The sequence below is a fragment of the Sarcophilus harrisii genome, chromosome 2, assembly GCF_902635505.1.
Source record: "Sarcophilus harrisii chromosome 2, mSarHar1.11, whole genome shotgun sequence".
NCBI lineage: Eukaryota > Metazoa > Chordata > Mammalia > Dasyuromorphia > Dasyuridae > Sarcophilus > Sarcophilus harrisii.
In genome coordinates, this window is record NC_045427.1 from 492924630 (window position 1) to 492945355 (window position 20726).

The 20726-nt window shown below is 34.8% G+C and overlaps 1 protein-coding gene across 1 annotated transcript; it reads left to right on the forward strand.

Annotated features, from left to right (window-relative positions):
• The first annotated feature begins 15331 nt into the window (after window positions 1–15331).
• Window positions 15332–16196, forward strand: LOC116421020. Its single transcript, XM_031949337.1, has 2 exons — window positions 15332–15677; window positions 15835–16196. The coding sequence occupies exons 1-2, from the start codon at window positions 15332–15334 to the stop codon at window positions 16194–16196; spliced, it is 708 nt and encodes a 235-aa protein (XP_031805197.1).
• The last annotated feature ends 4530 nt before the right edge of the window (window positions 16197–20726 follow it).

Here is a 20726-nt window from a genome sequence, read left to right on the forward strand (position 1 = left end):
ATTACAAGCAGTCAGAAAGAAACAATTCAAATACCAAGGATCCACAATAAGGATTACTCAGGATCTAGCAGCTTCCACATTAAAGGATCAAAGGGCCTGTAAATGGGATGAACTCTCCAATAAAGCAGAGGCAGATAGCAAACTGGATTAAAAGACAGAATCCTACAATATGTTGCTTACAGGAAACATATTTAAAGCAGAGTGATAAAGCAGAGTAAGGTAAAAGGCTGGAACAGAATCTGTTATGCTTCAGGTGAAATAAAAAAAAGCAGGGGTAGCCATCCTGATCTCAAATCAAGCAAAAGCAAAAATTGATCTAATTAAAAGAGATAAGGAAGGAAATTATATCTTGCCAAAGGGTACCATAGATAATGAAGCAATATCAATATTAAACATATATGCACCAAGTGGCACCAATTTAGATATGCATTTAAATTCCTAAAGGAGAAGTTAAGAGAGCTGCAAGAAGAAATAGACAGCAAAACTAAAAAATAAAAAAAATAAAAAATTTAAAAAAAAAATTGAAGACTTGAAATCATTGACAGATTGTTAAAGCAATAGTCTCAGGATCACTAATATATCTTTTCTAAAGTCTAAGGAAAGAACTTTTATGATCATTGGCAGAACAATAGCATTCTTAGATCAGAGGGCCTCAGGATCATAGATCCCAAAGCCAGAAGATTTAGAATCACTGATAGCTTGTTAGAACAGAAGTCCCCTAAAGTTAGGGAACCTTAAAATTATTGCTGTCTCCCCTAGAAACTATATCATATCAGTTTTAGATTCCTCTTTGCCCTTAACTCTTTATAATCCTATTTAGGGACACCAAGAAAAAAAAAATCTTAAGTTTAAGACTGTCTCAAGCCTAAATTCTTCCCAAAAGTGACTATAATTATATTTAATTTATAATGTAGATCATGTGTTAGACAGCTATTTATTTGTAATTAAAACACAAATTCTCCTAAGAATACAATGAGAGATTAAACCATGATTCCGTAACCCATTACTTTACATTATATTCTCTCTGAAAGTTAGGTCTTAAAATATCAAAATGCAATGTATTTATAAGCCTACTCATTAGCCATTTTATCTTCCCCTTGACTCAACATTGTGTAATTAACTCCATCTTCTGAAAAACTAATCATGGTTTGAGTTTACTTTCTTGTTTGGGGTCTTGCTGTCAAAGGAAAATGTAGTTTCTATTACTCAGCTCTAACTGAGATATCCAACGCTCTTGATCTTTCAAAAATGTATGAGGTTGCTTCTGTGGATGGAAATGTCTATCTTAGGATTGATATTCATTCACCCATATTCAGGGAAAAAAATAAAAAGCAATAAAGAAAGCCAGAGGATCAAAGTTCAGTTTCAAGCTCATCTCAGTGGTCCATGTGCCTGCTACCATGTATAACTAATCAACATGGCTGAAATGTATGAAGATGATTTCTCTATTATATCCTTATCTCTGACCTTTTTTTTTTTAACTCTACACTTACATCCCCAACTGCCTTCAGAACATTTATCCTTAACATTCCATAAAAACATAAAACTTAACGTGTTAATAACAAAACTTAATATCCCCCTTTACCTGCTCTCTTCATAATTTCTATCCATGGTAGCACAAATGAGGCATTCTCTATGTTTGTAATCTTGAAATTATCCCTGACTGTTTCTTCCTCTTCTCCTTTCATAACCAGTTAGCTACCAAGTCCTGTTGATTCCATCCCTGCAATAGCTCTTATAACCAACTCTCTCTGTTCCAATACTACTGTAACCTTAGGGTAGACCTTCATTCACAATCCTGTACCATTGCAATAGCCCACTCAAAAACCTTCCTGTTAATTTTTCTCCTCCAAACCAACTTAAATAGAACTATCAGAATAATTTTTTTTTTAAATGAATAGATCCGGTTATAATCTGTTACCGTCTTACCTTTCAAGTTCAAATCATTCCTCAGGTATTTATTAGTTGTATGACCCTAAGAAAGTTACTTAATCTCTCTCAGGCTCAGTTTCCTTATCTGTGAAATAGGAATAATAATAGTACCAACAGCACAGGATTGTTTTGAAGATCAAATGAGACAACATGTAAATTCTTTGCAAACCCTAAAACATTAAGTAAATCTTAGCTATAATTATTATCGTTATGATTATCATTATAATTATCTCAAATTATTCCTTACTACCCCTTAACTCTAAGCACCATCTTCCTAGTTACTAGGGCTCATAACTTGGGTATCATCCTCAATTTCTTGCTCTCTCACAAATACCCATATTGAATCAGTTGCCATTTCTAACAATAATATCTTTCATTTGTAAAAATAAATTGTAGGAAGAACTGATAAACCATTCTGATATCTTTGCCAAGAAAACCTCAAATGGGGTCCCAAAGAGTCAGACACAACTGAAACTGAATAACAAAAATTGTCTTTTACATAAATCCCCTTTTCTTCTTGGACATTACCAATATCTTGGTGCATGCCCTCATTATTTCACTCCTGGATTATTATAATGCTCCATTGGTTGTTCTCTTTGCCTTAAATCACTCCCCACCCCAGTTCATCCTCCATGCAATTGTCAAACTAATCCTCCTAGAGCATGTCTGACCATTTCTTTCTCAACTTAATTAATTCCAATTGCCCTGTATTGTTTCTAGAATCAAAAATCCCATTTTGCCTTTTCTTTAAATTTCCATTTGTTTTCTGTTTTCTTAAATCCCTCTTTTTTAATAAGAACCAATTTGAAAAATTTTTTGGGATTTCTAAAAAGTCCAAAAATTTAAAACTTTAAACCAAGCCCCATAACTTCTTGACAAAACCCCTTTTAAATCCCTCTTTAATTTTAAAATAAATTTTTTCCAAAGAGGTTAAAAATTAGGGTTTCCCTGGGAACCCAAATAAACTTTTGGGAGTTTTGGGGTTTTATTTAATTGAAAAATTATGGGGCTTTGGGTTGACAAACCCATTACTTTTTTTTTGTCCATTTTTTTTTTTAAAAAATTTTTTTATAATTTTAAAACCTAAAAAAATTTTTTATTTTTCCCATTTTTGAAAAACCTATGAATTTAAAAATTTTAATACAAAAACCCTGAAAAAAAATTTTGATAGGAATTACCTTATTCAGGTTTCCAAGGGACCCCAAAAAAAATTTTTGCTAGGTTTTTGGTTTTAAAGGAAAAAGGTTGATAAAGTTTTGGTTAAATTTTGCCTTTTTTATTACATTTGAGGTTTTATAGGTAAGTCATTTTTTGGGTTTTTTCTATAAATCAAAGGGGTTGACTAAATTTTAAACCCAATTCCTAAATCTATCACCCTAAATTAAAAAAGTTGTGTAGGAAAGACCTTTTAAAAATCAAGGTCCCTACTGCATCCTTCCTCACCGTCATCTTATTTTGTCTTGGAGGGATTTTAATATTAAAGACTGAGATAATGATTTTAAATGTCCACTTAAACCAATTCATATGTCAAGATATCTCTCAGGGCATTGTCTCTTGGAAAATTTAAATTAATATTTGATCAAATAATACTAAATTATAAGTTCAAATAAACAAAACAAAAAAAAAAAGTAACAAAGGAAAAAGATCTGACAGAAATACCTTTTATATAAAAAGATAATTTAAGGAAAGAAAGAAAAAGCCACTTTTTAGTGGTAGAAACTAAACTGAATGATGTCCATCAGTTGGAATTAAAAATTGAATGAAAATTTAATATTACTGTTCTGTAAGAAATCAACAGGATGATTTTAGAAAGGCCTGGAGACTTAAGAACTGATGCTAAGGAAATACAACCGGGAGATCATTATATTCAACAAAATACAGATGATGACCAGTCCGATGGATCACCCCCAGCAACGAGATCAACCAAACATTTCAAGGAGAAATAACGAACGTTAAGAAAAGAACTCTGGGAGATGACTAAAACCATTACAGAATTTGTCCCTATTTATGCCACCTGCATCTTTATTTTCACAAGCTAATTGTACAAAATTAATCTGATTTTTGAAAGCTAATGTTTTGGTTGATATTATTGTGTACTAAGTTATATTTTTATATTTAACATCACTGGTCATCCTGCCATTTAAGGGGGGGGGTGAGGTGAAAATTGGAAAGAGGTTTGGCAATTGTTAATGGTTTAAAGTTACCATGTATATATCCTTAAATTAAAACATTAAATAAAAAAAAAAAATAAAAAAAAAAAAGAAAAAAAAAAAAAAAAAAAAAGCCACTTTTACCTCCAAAGAACAATGTCAGATAATCATAACCCCAAAAGAGTTCTTGGAAGAACTTAAAAATCAATTAAGGAAAATCAAGGGAAAATTAGTGGAAAAAATAAAAGTAATCCAAGAAAATTATAAAAAGAAAGTTAACCAGTTGGAAAAAGACATCCAAAATCATAAAAAGAAAATTAGAATTAGGCAAAAGGATTGAAATGTTGTTATGAGATACCAAGAAAAATAAAATTAGAAAAAAAATAGAAAAGAATCTAAAACTTATTAGAAAAAAAAAAAAAAAAAAAACAACTGATCTGGAAACCAGAGAGAGGAGAAACAATGTAAAAATTACCAGACTATCTGAAAGTAATGATGAAAAAAAGAATCTGGTTACAATATTGCAAGAAATAAAGAAAACTGTCTTGAAGTTCTAAAACAAGAAAACAAAGTAGAAATAGACAAAATAGAAATAGAAAAAAATATTAATCACCTGAGAAGTGGTGAGGAAAACTTATAAATATCATAGTTAAGTTTCAAAACTTTCAGAGTAAGTAGAAAATATTGTCAACAACAAGAAAAAAATTTAAATATTGTGAAAATACATTTGATATTTCACAAGATCTAATAGCTTCTACTCTAAAAGACCATATGTCTTGGAACATTATATTTTGAAAAGAAAACGAGTATGGATTGTATTCAAGAATAACGTTTTTTTTTAAATTATAGCTTTTTATTGATAGAACATATGCATGGGTAATTTTTACAACATTGTCCTTTGTACTACTTTTTGTTCCAAGTTTTCCTTCCTCTCCCCCTCCTCCCTAGATGGAGGAGTCTTATACATTTAAAATGTTAAAGATATCTTATACCTATTGTGCAGTCGTACAGTTCTCTTTGTTGCAAAGAAAAATTGGATTAAAGATAAAAATAACCTGGAAGAAAAAAAAAATTAAGTAGTCCCATTCATTTCCCATGTTCCTTCTCTGAGTGTGCTGATTCTGTCCATCATTGATCAATTGGAACTGAATTGGATCTTCTTTTTCAGAGATACCCACATCCATCAGAATACATCCCTATAGTATTGTTTTGTGTTAATGATCCCTGGTTCTTTCATTTAATCACCAGTTCATGTAATCTCCAAGCCTCTAGATTCATCCTGTGGTTTTTTAAGAACAATAATATCCCATAAATTCTATGCCATTTTGTCAACCATCTTCCCAATTGATAAATCCATTATTTTCCAGTTTCTGGACACCAAAAAGGGCCCAAACATTTTTGCAAACGGCCCTTTCCTTTTTAATATTCTATGGGATGGATCCCAGTAGCACTCACAGTTTGATAAGTTTTGAGCATAACCAAATTTTAGAATGGTTGTTCAGCAACAATGCATCAGTGTCCCAGTTTTCCCACATCCCCTCCAACATTCATCATTATTTATTCAAGAATAACTTACCCAGCAAAACTGAATATAATCCTGAATGGGAGAAAAAAAAAGGATAATTGGTAAATTGAAAGAAATTTAGGTGTTTGTAACAAAATATTTTCAGTAGAAAACTCAGTATAAAAGATCCAGAAGAACTATAAGTAAAACATTAAAGACCAATTATAAGGCACTTATCAAGTTCAAATTATTTATTATATATGCATATATGAAAATGTTATCAGTATTTTTATTTATTTTTATTTTTATTTTATTTTATTTATGTTTATTTTTATATGCATGGTAATTTTACATTAACACAAAACCCTGAATTTTTCACCTTTACCCCGCCCCAGATGGAAGATGACCAGGATGTTAAATATTTAAAATATAAATTAGATAAAAGTATAATGACCAAACCATTTTTTTACAAAAGAATAGACCTGAAATATAAATTAGGGTAAGGAAATAAAAAAGGGGGGCATAAAATAGGGATTGGGAGTTCAATGTTGGTTTTAGTCACCCAAGTTCTTTTCGTAGCTGGTTAGTTCATTACGCCCATTGGAAATGATTTGGTTGATCTGTTGTTGAGGATGGCCAGGTCCACGAACTGGTCATCATATAGTAATTGTTGGTATATAATGATCTCCTGGTCCTGCCTTTTCATCCAGATCAATTTTAAGTCTCTTAGGTTTTTCTGAAATCATCCTATTTATTTCTTTAAAAAATAGTATTCCATAATATTCATATACCACAATTTATTCAGCCATTCTCCAACTGGCTATCAGTATTTTTAAAACTGTCATCATTACTAAGGTGGTTTGAAAGAGATTGGAGTTGAGTTATATATGATGGGGTCATTTTTAAAAGCAAAATTAGGTAAGAAAAGATAAAAAAGAGTAATTATATTATAAAAATAAGGTGTGAAAGGAAGAACTAATATAGGAGAACTAGGTGGAGGGCTGATAATGTAACCTTAGTCTTGTATAAGTTGAAGAGAAAACAATGAATATATCTGAAAGTTTATAGAAGTTTAGCAAACATGTAGAGGGATTAGATTTACCAAACAGATAGGAAACTGGAAGACAGGATGGGAGAGGGATTTTTAGAGGTTTGTATAAATTGGGATTTGGGAGGGTGGAGGGAAAGGATAGGGGTTACTTTTGGAGAATGTATAGAGTAAGATTGGGGGAGGGTGGGACAGCTAGGTAGTGCAGTGGATAGGGGACCAGCCCTGAAGTCAAGAAGACCTGAGTTCAGATCTCAGACACTTAACACTTCCTAGCTGTATGACCCTGGGCAAGTCACTTAACCCCAATTGCCTGAGCCAAAAAAAAAAAGATTGAGGAAGGGCATGGGCAAAGTGGGGGAATGGGAGGCTGGGGGAGAAGATAAGATAACAGTTATGGGGTAAAAAAAAATGAGAAATTAAATAATGAGTAAAAATAAGATGGAGGGGAAAATCACAAATAGCAAATTATAACTTTCAATATGAATGGGATGCAAATGGTGGCTCTCTTTGTGAAAGCAAATAGGAAATTTCAGAGATTCCCATCTTTGAGGAATAGTTGAAACTATGGTGTTTGATTGTGATGGAATATCACTGAGCTATAAGAAATGATAAACTCAGTGATCTTAGGAAGGGATAGAAAGATTTGTATAAAATGATGAAGAGTAAAGTGAGCAGAACCGGAGTATTGTGCAATGACAGCAATATTGTTTTAAGAATTAATGACTAAGTCATTTTAACTATTGTAAGTACACAGATTAAAAATAAAGGGCATGTGAAGAAAGATGCTATCTGTGTCCAGAGAAAGAATTGATAAATAGAAATGTTTATAGAACAATTTTACATATATATGCCTGTGTCTAATGGTAGCCATCTCTAGAGTGGGATGAGGGTAAGAAAAGGGATAAAAAAGAAATTTACATGATGATTTTGTTGTATATTTGATGGGAATAGCAAGTTGTACATTAGCAGAATTTCATTTTCATGTGCAATCATCTTTTATTTCACTGTGTTATGGTATTTTGTTCTGTGAATTGAAAATAAAATAAATTTTAACAAAAAGAAAAATATAGAATGACTATCAACAAGCAACTCCAATTCAGTGCTGTTCCTTGAACTAGATGTTCCTTCTCCTGATTCTGGGAATTTTTACTTGCTGTCCTTATACTTGAGCATACTGACCTCCTCATCTTCATCCCTTAGCTTCTCTTGTTTGCTTCAAATCTCAATTAATGTCTCACATTGTTTAAGAAGCCTTTTCTGATCATCTTGATTACCTCCAAATTATTCTGCCTGTGTCTTATTTGTCCATAGTTGTTTGTGCATTGACTCTTTCATTAGATTGTGACCTCCTCGAGAGCAGGAACTGCCTTTTGCCTTGCTTTGTATCCCCAGCACTTAATCCAATTATTATCACACAGGAGGCACTTAATAAATATTTGTTGACTGACTCACTGATTTCAAGCAAATTAGATTACTCTTCCCTGAAACACATTGCATGCTCTAATTATGTATACCTGGAACACTCTCTTTTCCCATCTTTATAAGTTGCATTCCTCCTTATAAAAAAAAAATACAATGACACTTTGTGAAGTCACACCTGATGCCAATCCCCCCACCATGGGTAAATTGGGAACATAAATGTTCTTGCATTGTTTAAGAATTTGGATTCAAGTTGTACTTTTTAAAAACAAAAATTTTTTGGTTACATTTTAAGTTCTAAATTATATCCTTTTTTTCTTCCCCACCCTGCAGTAGAGAAGATCAAGTTTATTACAGATTTATAGTTGCAGGTAAAACAATACTATGTATATTGCTATTTCTAAGTACTTTCTGTGGAGGTGGATATCATCTTCCTTCATAGGTTCTTTATAGTTGATTTGAATATTTATAGTTCTCAGAATAACTTGGTTGTTCACAATTAACCTTCAAACAATATTGCTATTACTTTTCAATATCATCTTGATTCTGCTCACTTCATTTTTCATTCTTTCATGAAAGTCTGTCTACATTTTTCTAAAATCAACTAACTCATCATTTCATACAGCACAATAACATTCCATCAAAAGCATATATCATAACTTGGTTAGCCATTCCCCAATTGATGGGCATCCCCTCAATTTCTGGTTCTTTGCTATCACAACAAAAGCTCCTATAAATATTTTAGAATATATGGATTCTTTTCCTTTCTCCCTAATCACCTTGGTTAACAGACTTAAAAGTGATATTGCTGGATCAAGGAACATAGATAGTTTTATAACTCTTTTGGCATAATTCCAGATTACTCCCCAAAATGGTTGGATCAGTTCACAGTTTCACCAAGAGTATATTCCAATTTTTTCACATCCCTTCCACATTTGTTCATCTCCCTGTTCTATCATTTTAGCCAATCTGATAAGTATGAGACAATATCTCAAAGTTGTTTTAATTTTTATTTTTCTAATCAATAATGATTTAGAACATTTTTATATGACCATATATAATTTTGATTTCTTCATCAAAAGATAGCCTCTTTCTATCCTTTGAATGATATATTTTGTTCTGAAAGTTATTTTATAATTATCATTTTTGTAAGAACTAATTACAGTTGTATATTTTATTAATCTTACACTGCTGTTTCATAAAGAGCTTGCTGTCCTTGCCCACAAAGATCCTCCTTGGCCTTAATCATAAATGGTGATTAATTCAACCTGAAACCTGGCCCTTTATTTCTTTGAGAGTTGCTCCACATTTTTTGTGTTCCTGTTATGCCACAATTTCCCTGAATTGTTCTGCCTCAGTTTCCTTGAATTGTTATACTTCAGTTCCTTGAATTGTTCTGCCTCAGTCCCCCTGGTTGCAACACCCCTTTCTGACCATTAGAACTGATATAAATTAGGGCTGGGAGCCCTGACCATTAGCATTCCATAGAGTCATAAAATACAGATAGCTTATCTCAGATATCTAGATGAGACCCTCTGAACCAGACATCCTGGCTCATAGGTCCTCCCAAGTTATCAGAATTTATGATCCTTTCTCACCCCCAATCTGTCAGAACCGAATTTATGGTTTCATTCCTGAAAGTTCGCAATCACCAGTGCTCTCCTCTTCTTTGTTTCCCTTATCACTGAAGTCCTATAAGAATCCCTGGAATCTCACATTCGAGGCTGCATACTTTGAGACATGAGTCCAATCCAGCCAATTAATCCAAGCTCTCCAATAAAATATTAAAACTCTCTAATCTCTATTTTGCCTCAGTTTCTCCAGCATTACATTCCTTATCCCAGTCTACATATAGATATTAGCAGAGCTAGGATTCAAACTCAGACCACTGGATTTCAGAAATAATGTTCTTTCTATTTATCTGAAACTATGGTACCAGGAAACATAGTAAAAAGTGATAGAATACTGGGCCTGGAATCAGAAGGATATGAATTCAAATTTACTAGCTGTGTGACTTTGGGAAAGTCACTTACATCTTTATCTGCCTCAGTTCACTCAAATGTAAAATAAGGATAATAATAGTACCTACCTTCCAGGTTTTAGTGAAGGTCAAATAAGATAACAAAAAGCATAATAGCATTAGCACAGTATTTGGGACATAATAAGTGCTTAATAAATGCTTATTTCCTTCCTTCCTAAAACCTAGGCTTTCAGACTCCAAGTCCAGGGATAGAGAAATAATCTTGTCTAACTCCCTTAAGAAACTCAGTGATTTGCCTAAAGTCACATATTCTCTCCTGCTCCAATGTTCTCTTATATGATAAGTCAAAAAATATTCTCCAAAGAACAATTTCTTTGTTTTTTTTTCTTTCAAGCTTTTTATTTTCAAAACATGTGCAATGATAATTTGACATCGATCTTTGCATAGCCCTATGTTTCAGGTTTTCCCCTCCTTCCTCCCATCCCCTCCCCTAGATGGCAAGCAATCCAATATATGTTATAAATGTTAAAATTTATGTTAAATCCAATGTGTATAAACATGTTTATACAATTCTCTTGCTATACAAGAAAAATCAGATCAAAAAGCAAATAAAATACAATAAAATTCAAACAAACCACAACAAAAAGAGTGAAAATGCTATGTTGTGATCCACCCTCAGTTCCCACAATCCTCTATCTGGGTGTAAATGGCTTTCTTCATCACAAGATCATTGGAACTGGCATTTGTCATCTCACTGTTGGAAAGAGTCATGTCCATCAAACTTGATCTTCATATAATATTGATGTTGCCATATACAGTGATCTCCTGGTTCTGTTCATTTCATTTGTCATCAGTTCATGTAGGTCTCTCCAGGCATCTCTGAAATGATCCTCCTGATTGTTTCTTATAGAACAATAATATTCCATAACATTCATATACCATAACTGATAGGCATCCAGTTTCCAATTTCTTGCTACTACATAAAGGGCTGCCACAAACATTTTTGCACATGTGGGTCCCTTTCCCTCCTTTAAGATCTCTTTGGGATATTGGCTTAGTAGAAACACTGATGGAGAAAGAGTATGCACAGTTTGATAATTCTTTGGGCATAGTTCCAAATTGTTCTCTAGAATGGCTGGATCTGTTCACAATTCCACCAACAATATATCAGTACTTCAGTTTTCCCACATCGCCTCCAAAATTTGTCATTTTCATTTCCTGTCATCTTAGCCAATCTCAGAGGTGTGCAGTGGTGTCTCAGAGTTGTCTTAATTTGCATTTCTCTGATCAATAGTGATTTAGAGCATCTTTCATATGATTAGAAATGGTTTTAATTTCTGCATCTGAAAATTGCCTGTTCATATCCTTTGACCATTTATTAATTGGAGAATGGCTTGAATTCAAAAAGCAATTTCTAATCTATTTTATAACAACACATCATATACTTGAAAGCAATATCTTTTTTTCCTGGTTATTTCTTTCCCTCCTTTTTTCATTTTTAAAAAAAGTCTTATTTTTCCCAGTTATCTGTAAAACAATTTTTTTACATTTTTTAGATGTTTTTAAAACTTTGAGTTCCAGATACTTTCCCTTTTTCCCCATTCCTCACTGAGAAGACATATGTGAAGTTATATAAAACACTTCTATAAAAGTCATGTTGTAAAAGAAAACATAGATTTCCCCCCCCAAAAAAAAATCTTCAGGAAAAATAAAGTAAAAAAAAAAGTATACTTCAATCTGTATTCAGACACAATCCATTATTTCTCTGGATATAGCTAGCATTTTTCATCATAAATCCTTCAGAATAATCTTGGATCATTGTATGGTTGAAAATAGCAAAGTTATTCACAGTTGATCATCCCACAACATTTCTATTATTTTGTACACAATACATTTCACTTTGCATGTACTCATGGAGAACTTTTCAGGTTTTTCTGAGAGCATCCTGTTCATAATCTTGAAAGCAATATCACCTCTTAACTATCTCTTAAGACAGAAAGTGGACATGAAATTTCACTGCTATAGGGAATTTTAGAATGAGAAAGCTCTGTGCACCTGCATCTTAGAGGCTGAGAATTTTCAAGGTCATTGAGAGATTGTGAATTGCCTAGAGTCACAATACCAGTATATGTCAGAGACTAGATTTGAACTCAGATTTTCCTGGCTTTGAGGAGAGCACTATTTACTAAGTAATAGTGCCTCTCGATTATCTCTCATCTATACTAAATAACCCAAGGTTATCTTTCATTATTTCAGTCACTCCTTATATTGTGGTTTGTTGGGGGGGGAGGGGCAAGTTTTTTTTTTTAAATATAACTTTTTGAATTTCTGTAATGAACAGCAGCTGAAGTCAGCGATATGCAGGGGTCAGTTAGAACTAGCTCTGAAGAATTAATTGCTAAAATTTTTAGTATAGACATTAGCACTGCATAAAAAGGGAAATGCTACAAATCAGGGCTTGGATTATTATTTTGTTGATTGTATAGAGTTGTGAAAATGATAAAGAAAATATTAATAATGCAGATTAATAATGCATTAATAACATGCATTTTTTAGGAGAGCCAGTTTTAAAAATATTTTCAACATACCAGTAGCTGCAGCACTGTAATAAGTCTATTATTGCACAATATCTTGAAAAGATTAATTCATAGTCTACATACACACACACACACACACACACACACAAGTAAAGACTAGTCTTTAAAATAATTCTCATACATATGCACACATATGCACACATACACACACATCTATAGAGTAGTCCTTGTAATAATTCTTAGTCATACTAGCTTTCTCTTTTTACTATCAGTACTACTCTGTTACCTCATATTCAATTTATAATCTACAAGTCTTTTTTTGTTTTATTTTCCCAGAGTCTTCCCCAAGATACTCTGATTCTTTGAAATGTTTGGTTGCTAATTTTACCCTTATATCCAAATTTTATGCTTGCATCTAGTAAATGTCATTCTTATTTTGTGGATGTTTTCCATATTTTTAGGGTCATTTGGAAGTGTGTCTTTTGCAATATTAGCAACCCTGCACTGTTTAGAATCATCTGTAATTTAGACTTACTGCAGGCAATTCAGTGGATAAAGTGCCTTGTCTGGACTCAGGAAGACTCATCTTCCTATGATCAAATTTGTCTTCAGTCACTTACTAGCTGTATGACCCTGGGTAACTCATTAACCCTATTAACCTCAGTTTCCTCATCTACAAAATGAGCTGGAAAAAGAAATTACAAATGAGTATCTTTACCAAGAAAATACCTTAGGAATTCATGAAGAATCAGACAAGAAAAATGACTAATCATCAACAAAATAATTTTGACCTGTGTAGGTTCTTTTAGCTAGATCTTCAATAACAGCATTTATTAGAACAAACCTTTAAATAAAAAGGAATATGAACAATAGGAAAAGAAATGCAACTGTTGAATTAAAAAAAACAAAACAAAACAAAACATGATTAAAGTCTTTATGTCCCAAAGGGACTGTTGTTCTTGGTTGAGAAGATGGAACTAGAAATCTTTTTTTCCATGGGGACTCAGCTTATGGGCATCAAATGACACCAATCTATCCAAGAGACTCATCCCTTGATCCTGGCCAGTCCAAGGAGCTAAGTCATTTGAGGTACCTTCAGATAGACATGAGAAAAATGTCCCTCAATTTAGCTGAGGTAGGGTTTCTGCTGCTTTAGGAGAGAATTGGCTTTCTAGTTAACTCATGTGTCACAAGATGGGGCTATTGCACTTGCAAACTAATCCCCTTCTTTGGAGAAGAAGGGGGTAGCAGGCTGTGGCAGGGAAGAAGAGGGTTTTACTCTCATTTCCAACCCTCCCTTCCTGACACTTTAACTTGTATTCATCTCCAGAGAATGTGGGGCAGAGAGGTGGCACAGTGGATATGGTGCCAGCCCTGGAGTCAAGAAGACTCATCTTTCTAAGTTCAAATCTGGCCTCAGACACTCATTAGCTGTGTGACTCTGGGCAAGTCACTTACTCCTGTTTGCCTCAGTTTCCTGATCTGTACAAATGAGCTGGAGAAGGAAATGGCAAACCTCTCTAGGATGTTTGCCAACAAAACTCCAAATGGGGTCCTGAAGAATTAAATGTAACCACTCAAACAATAGTCAGGGGCTATATGTGGCCTTTTGTGGATGAAAGCCCGTGGGGGCTCTTTTCATAGTATAAAGGGCTGTTAGTTATCTCCACACACAGGAAGAAACTAGGAGTGTTTTTCAGTTTTCCTTACCAACTTTCTCAGTCAAATTTCATTGTCATTTGAGATAGCTAAGTGACAGTGTACTGAGCTGGAACTCAAGTTCAAATCCTGCCCCAGAGACTTATAAACTTTGAGTTTCTTTTCAAATAACTTCACTTCTTTAAGCTTCAGTTTCCCTATCGACAAAATGGGGATAATAATATCAGCAACCTCACGGGGTTATTATGAGGATCAAATGAAATAATATAAGTAAAAGCCCTTTGTAAATTTTAAAGTGTTATATAAATTACAGTTATTATTATTATCTGGTGTGCAATTCCCAGAATAAACAGGACTTCTGACATGTAGGCAGAGTGGTATGGAATGCTATTAATTATTTTAGGGGGAGAGGAGAGTGAGTGGAAAGGAAATACCTGAGAATTGTTAATTCTTCAGAAGAAACCCACATCTGATGTCTAAAAATAAGCCTTCTCTCAGCCATGACAGCATTTTCTTTCTCCCCTTAGTTGAATATTCTCCCTTTGATACACTCCCAAGAAGCAACCTTTGGCTCCTCTGCCAATAAGCAATTCATTCCCTTCTCTGTGTCTTCCCCTTTCACTATATTTCTCACAACTTGTCCTTTTTTTTTTTGTGGGTCTTAACCATATCTTAAACCACATCCTGGGACTAAGTAATGGGTCAATGAAAATGAAATAGAATGTTTTTCTTTTTTTTTTTTAATGGAAAGAGGAAAAAGTGGAGTATAGTATGATCTTTGATAAGTCCACGGACATCAGTTTCCTGAACTACAAAATCAATAAATTAGAGAGGATGATGAGCAAGGACCCTTCTGGCTTTAAAGCTATGAACTCATGAATACAGATACAAAATAAAATATAATGGAAGAAGTGTCACCTTGAATGAAATTATTCAGTTTCTGGAAAAACAGAGAATATACTGAAACCTCAACAGAACCACATGTTATATTTTAATAGTTTAAAACGGATGAAGTTCCTGATATTCCAATATTAAACTTACTACAAAGAAAACTTGTGCAGTTTTTTCCCCTTTCTAAATTACATCTAATCAAGTGCCATGACCAGAATAGGAGAGGCACTGAGCAGGGCCAAAATCAAACAAGACTGTAGGATTGAGGCTTTGGCTCAAGCTATCACGCAGGTGTTCTCAAGGAAAGATAAAAGAAAATTGAAAGATAAGATCTCTGACATTTCTGAGGGCTGTGATATAGAGGGCAGAGCTTCCAAACATAGGACTGAGAAGACAGCCTCTCAGCTTCTAGGTCTGATTGTGTTTGATAGAGCCAACATGCTCCCCGAGAGAAGCAACACACGTTTCTGCCCCAGTGTCCTTAGCAGCTGGGAAGGAATCATGAAGAGGCAGCTGAGAACATCCCTCATGCTCCTGTGGATGCAGCTTTTTTGTGAGTTGAGAATGCTTATAGAAGGGGAGATGGTGGGGAATTTTATAGCAGGGGATAAGTCTTTGTCACCTTCCCAAGCCAGTATTGTCACTGGTTTGGAAAGAATAACAGTGATTCTTCAGTGACCATCACCTTTGTCTGTTCTCCTTCTGGCCAGGGGCAAGAGGGCAGATAAAGGTGGACCAGAGTCCTCAGGTCCTGATCCTCCCGGAAGGAGCCAACGTATCGCTGCAATGCAAATGGTCAAGCGCTGTGAATAACTTGCAGTGGTTCAAACAGAACCCTGGGGAAGGCCCTGTCTTCCTATTTTTCATGGCTTCGGGGATGAAGCAGATAGGAAGATTCAGCTCCAAGATGAACTCCAAGGACCGTCTCAGCTCTCTGCACATCACTGGCTCCCAGAGGGGAGACTCAGCCACCTATTTCTGTGCAGTAGACACAGTGCTCCTCAGGCACCTGCAGGCTGTGCACAAACACTGTGGCTCAGGCTCCAAATACAGTCCTGCCAGGGACACGTAATTCAATTTAATCCAATAAAACTGAGCACCTACTACACACATGATTATGTGGCACCAAGGAAGCATTTCACAGATTTCTTTCCTCATAAATACTAGTAGCTATTACACAGGATAAGCTTCTATTTATCTGGCATTTTAAGGTTTATAAAGATCTTCCTTCACATGTCTCTTGAAAGCAGATGCTATCAGTCCTTGTAGCCCCATTTTACAGATGAGGAAATTGAAGTTTAGAGAGTTGAGTGATGGGCCTAAAGTCACACTTCTATTAAACAGGAGAGTCAGGACATGAAACAAGATTTTCTAAATTCAATATTAGTTCTCTTCCTATTGAACCAGTTTGTTTCTCCTGTCAGAGTTCCAGTTCACTACATTGTCATTTGGAACTAGGCTCTGTTTGCCATATTTTTGTTGTAAAGGAAGCATTTCCCACTCCCTCACTATTTCCTGGTGATCCATTTCACAGATACAAGAAACCTCAGTATGTAAAGTATTGGGGGTAGGGGAAATACCTGTATACTGCACCCATATAGAAAACATTCTTTACGGCATTGTTCTCAAAATGTGGTCCAGGGATACCCGGGAGTCCCTGAGACATTTTCAGGGGGGTCTGCATATCAAAACTATTTTCATAATAATACCAAAAATTTTAATACAATAAATATCAATGTATGTAAACAAAAGATTGTGGGAATATCAATCATTTTAGCAATAAAAAGGTCCAGAGAACAAAAAGTATAAAACAGAGAGTTAAAAGCTGGATGAGAAATTCAGGTTGCAGAGAAATAGTACTTATGTTGTTCATTGATAACACAATGCCTTCAGCACTTTTTATAGTTTTTGGAAATGTTAGGCATTTAATAAATGCTTGCTGAGTTGTTTTAACTTGTTTGTTTATTTTGGAGAGAATGGAGAGTGGACGGCAGGAGGTGTTGACCATTTGCTATTATACATTCCCTGAATCATGAGACCCCCTTATTCTTAATCCTAATGAGCTTTGTTGGTATAGAAAACTGATCTCCAAGGCTCGGAAAAAAATTTTTTTTTTACAAATCTCAGCTCAAAGTCATAATATCATGTTCCTAGTTATATGTGGTATATAATAAATTCACAAGGTCAGTCATGGAGAGAGACAGTGAGTATTCCCAGGTCTTTCTTTTTTCCTTTCTTTATTTTTGAAGTAATTCAGAATCAAGATGAATTCAACTATTACAAAATATAGATTTAGGAGTAAAGTAATAAGTAACATAACTTGTCTTTCCATTAACTTTTACACTAACATTTCTGGGAAGCAAGTACAGCACATGCTCTGGAGCTACTATCCCACTTTCTCCCTCATTAAGCAGCAGGTGGCTCAGAGCATGAATACTACATGTGTCCCGAGAGTGCAGGGGGAGCCCTGAGCATTTAGGGTGATCTTTCCAATGTTATACCTAATGAGCTTTCATCAGTGTACTTGCAGCCATGATTATCAGTTGAAATTCATTAGTCATTCTGACTTAATTAGTATCAGAAAAAGGTATTAAAGTGATATAACAAAAATTTTGGTATAAAATGTCTCTCCAATGGTCTGTGACATGCTCTCCCATGAATACAGAGTCCAAGAGGAGGTGACTCAAACATATGTGGCAAGATTTCTCCCCTAAGTATAGTATAGGTTTTCTTCTGAACTCTCTGTAGAGCCTTGATTCTGCTTTCCATAGCCCAATCAGTCTGTTTTTGCCTTCTAATAAAGACTGTCTCCAACCCTCCAGGGATTCCTCTATGATAGATGGGAAGTTGGAAAGTCCAAAATCCTCTAGACCTCAAAAGGGCATCAAGAGAGGGATGAAAAGACCGAGCCCTGTCTCCTTTCCTCCCACAGGTTGATTTCTTCTCAAGAATATAGCTAGAATTTTTTCTCCTCTCCCCTGGCAACCTGAATTGGTTCAATATTTTATGGAGGTCCCATGGGGAGTGTATTGCAGACCCTCAGTTCTTTGCTGAATCAGTCCTTGTCTAGCTAAAATATTCTTTGTGGCTATCATTAAATTATATAAGTTTTGGGAAGATGGGGTGAGAATGTGTTATGGGAAACATAATCATCCATTTAAAGACAATTTGTGACTATAGATAAGGTATTTATGTGTTGTCCACGTGGGTTATTTGTGTCCCCATAGATTTGTCTATATGTGGCTCATGAGAAGGGGTGAACACATATCCCTAGAGTGTCATTTGCTGCCCTTTCTACAAGGGAGGCTTGAATTCCTATTGGAAGGGGATGGGGAGCAAGTGATTGAGGCCACAAGTTAGGCCACTGTGTTTTCCACACAGAGGAGGTGCTAGTCTAGAATAATATTCATCTACTCTCCCCCTCAATATCATTGATCTAAGGAAAATAAATTTTAGGTTCAAGCCACTGAACCATGCTTTAATATGAAAGGAGTGCCTCAAGCTATAGTGGAAGGATTAACTCCCTTCCCAACAAATTCTAACTATACAAAGATCATCACACATAATAAACAGCATCCAGATTAGGCTATACCAGACTATTCACAGAGTGAATGAGATTTTCTAATGAAAATCTCAGCTCAACCATAAAAAAAATGGTATGTCCCTGAACTGAACTAAGGGAAATTTTCCTAGATTCTAAGAAGATAAGCTGGGAACAAGGACATGCTTGAGGTAACAGATCCGCTACATGTCAACTTCTTTCCAGGATCTTTTTCTCTTTCCAGAGACCCTTTACTAAAGATAACATTGAACTAGGAATGTCCTTCTAAGCTGAAAACAAAAAAAAAAACAAACCAAAAAAAAAACCCCAAAATACCCAAAACCAAAAACAAGAAAACCCCCAAAAGATCTCTCTTGAAACCTCTCAGCAATTCCCTTAAGCATGGAACATGGAATATAACTGTAGTCTCCATCAATAAGAAGAATTATTGTGCAAATTTAAGGCTGGAGTGCTAGGTTACAGAAATGGTGGGAACAATAGCAGGGACTTTCAATTCTAAAACAATCTCTGTCTAGTTGCACTCATAAAGTGGAAGAGTAGCATAATGGAACCACCCCTTCCTATTTAATGAAGCCATACTGAAAAAAGCAATAATTATCAGGGTGTTTAGTGAAGCTATTACTCCACCTAGAATGACTTCCTTCTTCCTACTTTTCTTCTGCCCATGCAAAGTTTACCACTTTTTCAAACCACAGCTCACACATCCTTCATCCCTTCTCATCTCCCAGCTAGGCAATACAGTGGTTAGAGCATTCAGCCTAGAGTTAGGAAAATCTGATTTCAAATCTGGTTTCAAATACCTAGCAGCTAAGTGACCCTAGCAATTACTTAATTTCTATTTTCCTTAGTTTTTCCACTGAAAAGTGGAGATAATAATAGCACTTATCTCCCAGGATTGTTATGAGTATCAAATGAGATTTGACACTTATTATTAAGTATTGATAGTATAAAGTATAAAACACTTAGCACAGTGCCTAGTATGTAGTAAGCTTTAGAAATGTTAGCTATTATTATTTTATTATTAATTTTCCATGGTTATTTCAATTCTCTTATCTTTAGCTCTGAGCTCCTATAGAACTAAGAGTTGTACTATTCAATTTTTCTAAATGAGAAATACAGTAAGGGAAAACCAACCGTTAGAGAAAAGAGGTAGCATGTATTAGACAAGGCTAACCAACACCATTGCCTCAATCCTCACCCCAATCCAATAGAGGTAGTCCAAGACTCTGTACCTAAGAATCCTGGAAATAACCATGCCCCCAGCACTAGAAGCCCTGGTCTAGTAACATCACTGAAGAGTGAAATTTCTGTACAAAACGAGTGTACTTTCTTTACCAATACAAACTACTGACCAATTGCCACTAAAGGCAAGGAAGCTCAAGCATCCCAGCAACACCCCTTTCCTGCTCCCCACAACAATCCTCCCTCAAAGAATCAGTCTAACTTCCTAGCCCAGCCTCTGTAGCTATCATCCCAGAAAGCAAGCCCTGTGGAGATGTGATCTAGTAACTGATTCTGATAGTATTGCAATCCCCATTTCTTTAGCAATCACTGGTATTAAAGATGTGGGGAAAAACATTACCTTCCACCAAAGAATTTGACATCATCAAACATTTCAACATCAAACTATTTGTGATTTTATCAGCAGCAATGACATTAATGAAGATGAATCATTTGCTTTCCTGCTCTACCCTAAGGGATCATGAAATTCTTTTCATCTGACTTACAGCTGACCCTTCTCATATGTGCTGTCTAGTCTATTAGGATGTATGTTTCTTGAGTGTAGCAGTTGTCTTGCTTTTCTATTTGTGTTCCCAGCACTTTGCATATAGTAAACACTTAACAAATGTTTTTATTCATATTTTTTAAAAAATCTGGCATTATGATTTTTTTGATGTAAGGAATTTTCAGTTAGGAAACTCCCTTTCCCAATACAATTCAGAAATTTAACTGTTCTACAAGTTACAGGTTTAGATGCTTTATCTAAAATACTGAAAAGCTATATGTCCTGATCAGGATTATACAATCAGACTTCAAACT

What these genes read in the sequence shown, in the direction of transcription:
- LOC116421020 (XM_031949337.1), top strand. Translation starts at nt 15,332, where the DNA reads ATGACCAGAATAGGAGAGGCACTGAGCAGGGCCAAAATCAAACAAGAC. An exon ending in CCTGTGGATGCAGCTTTTTT is followed by an intron (nt 15,678 to 15,834) that starts GTGAGTTGAGAA and finishes CCTTCTGGCCAG; the next exon opens with GGGCAAGAGGGCAGATAAAG.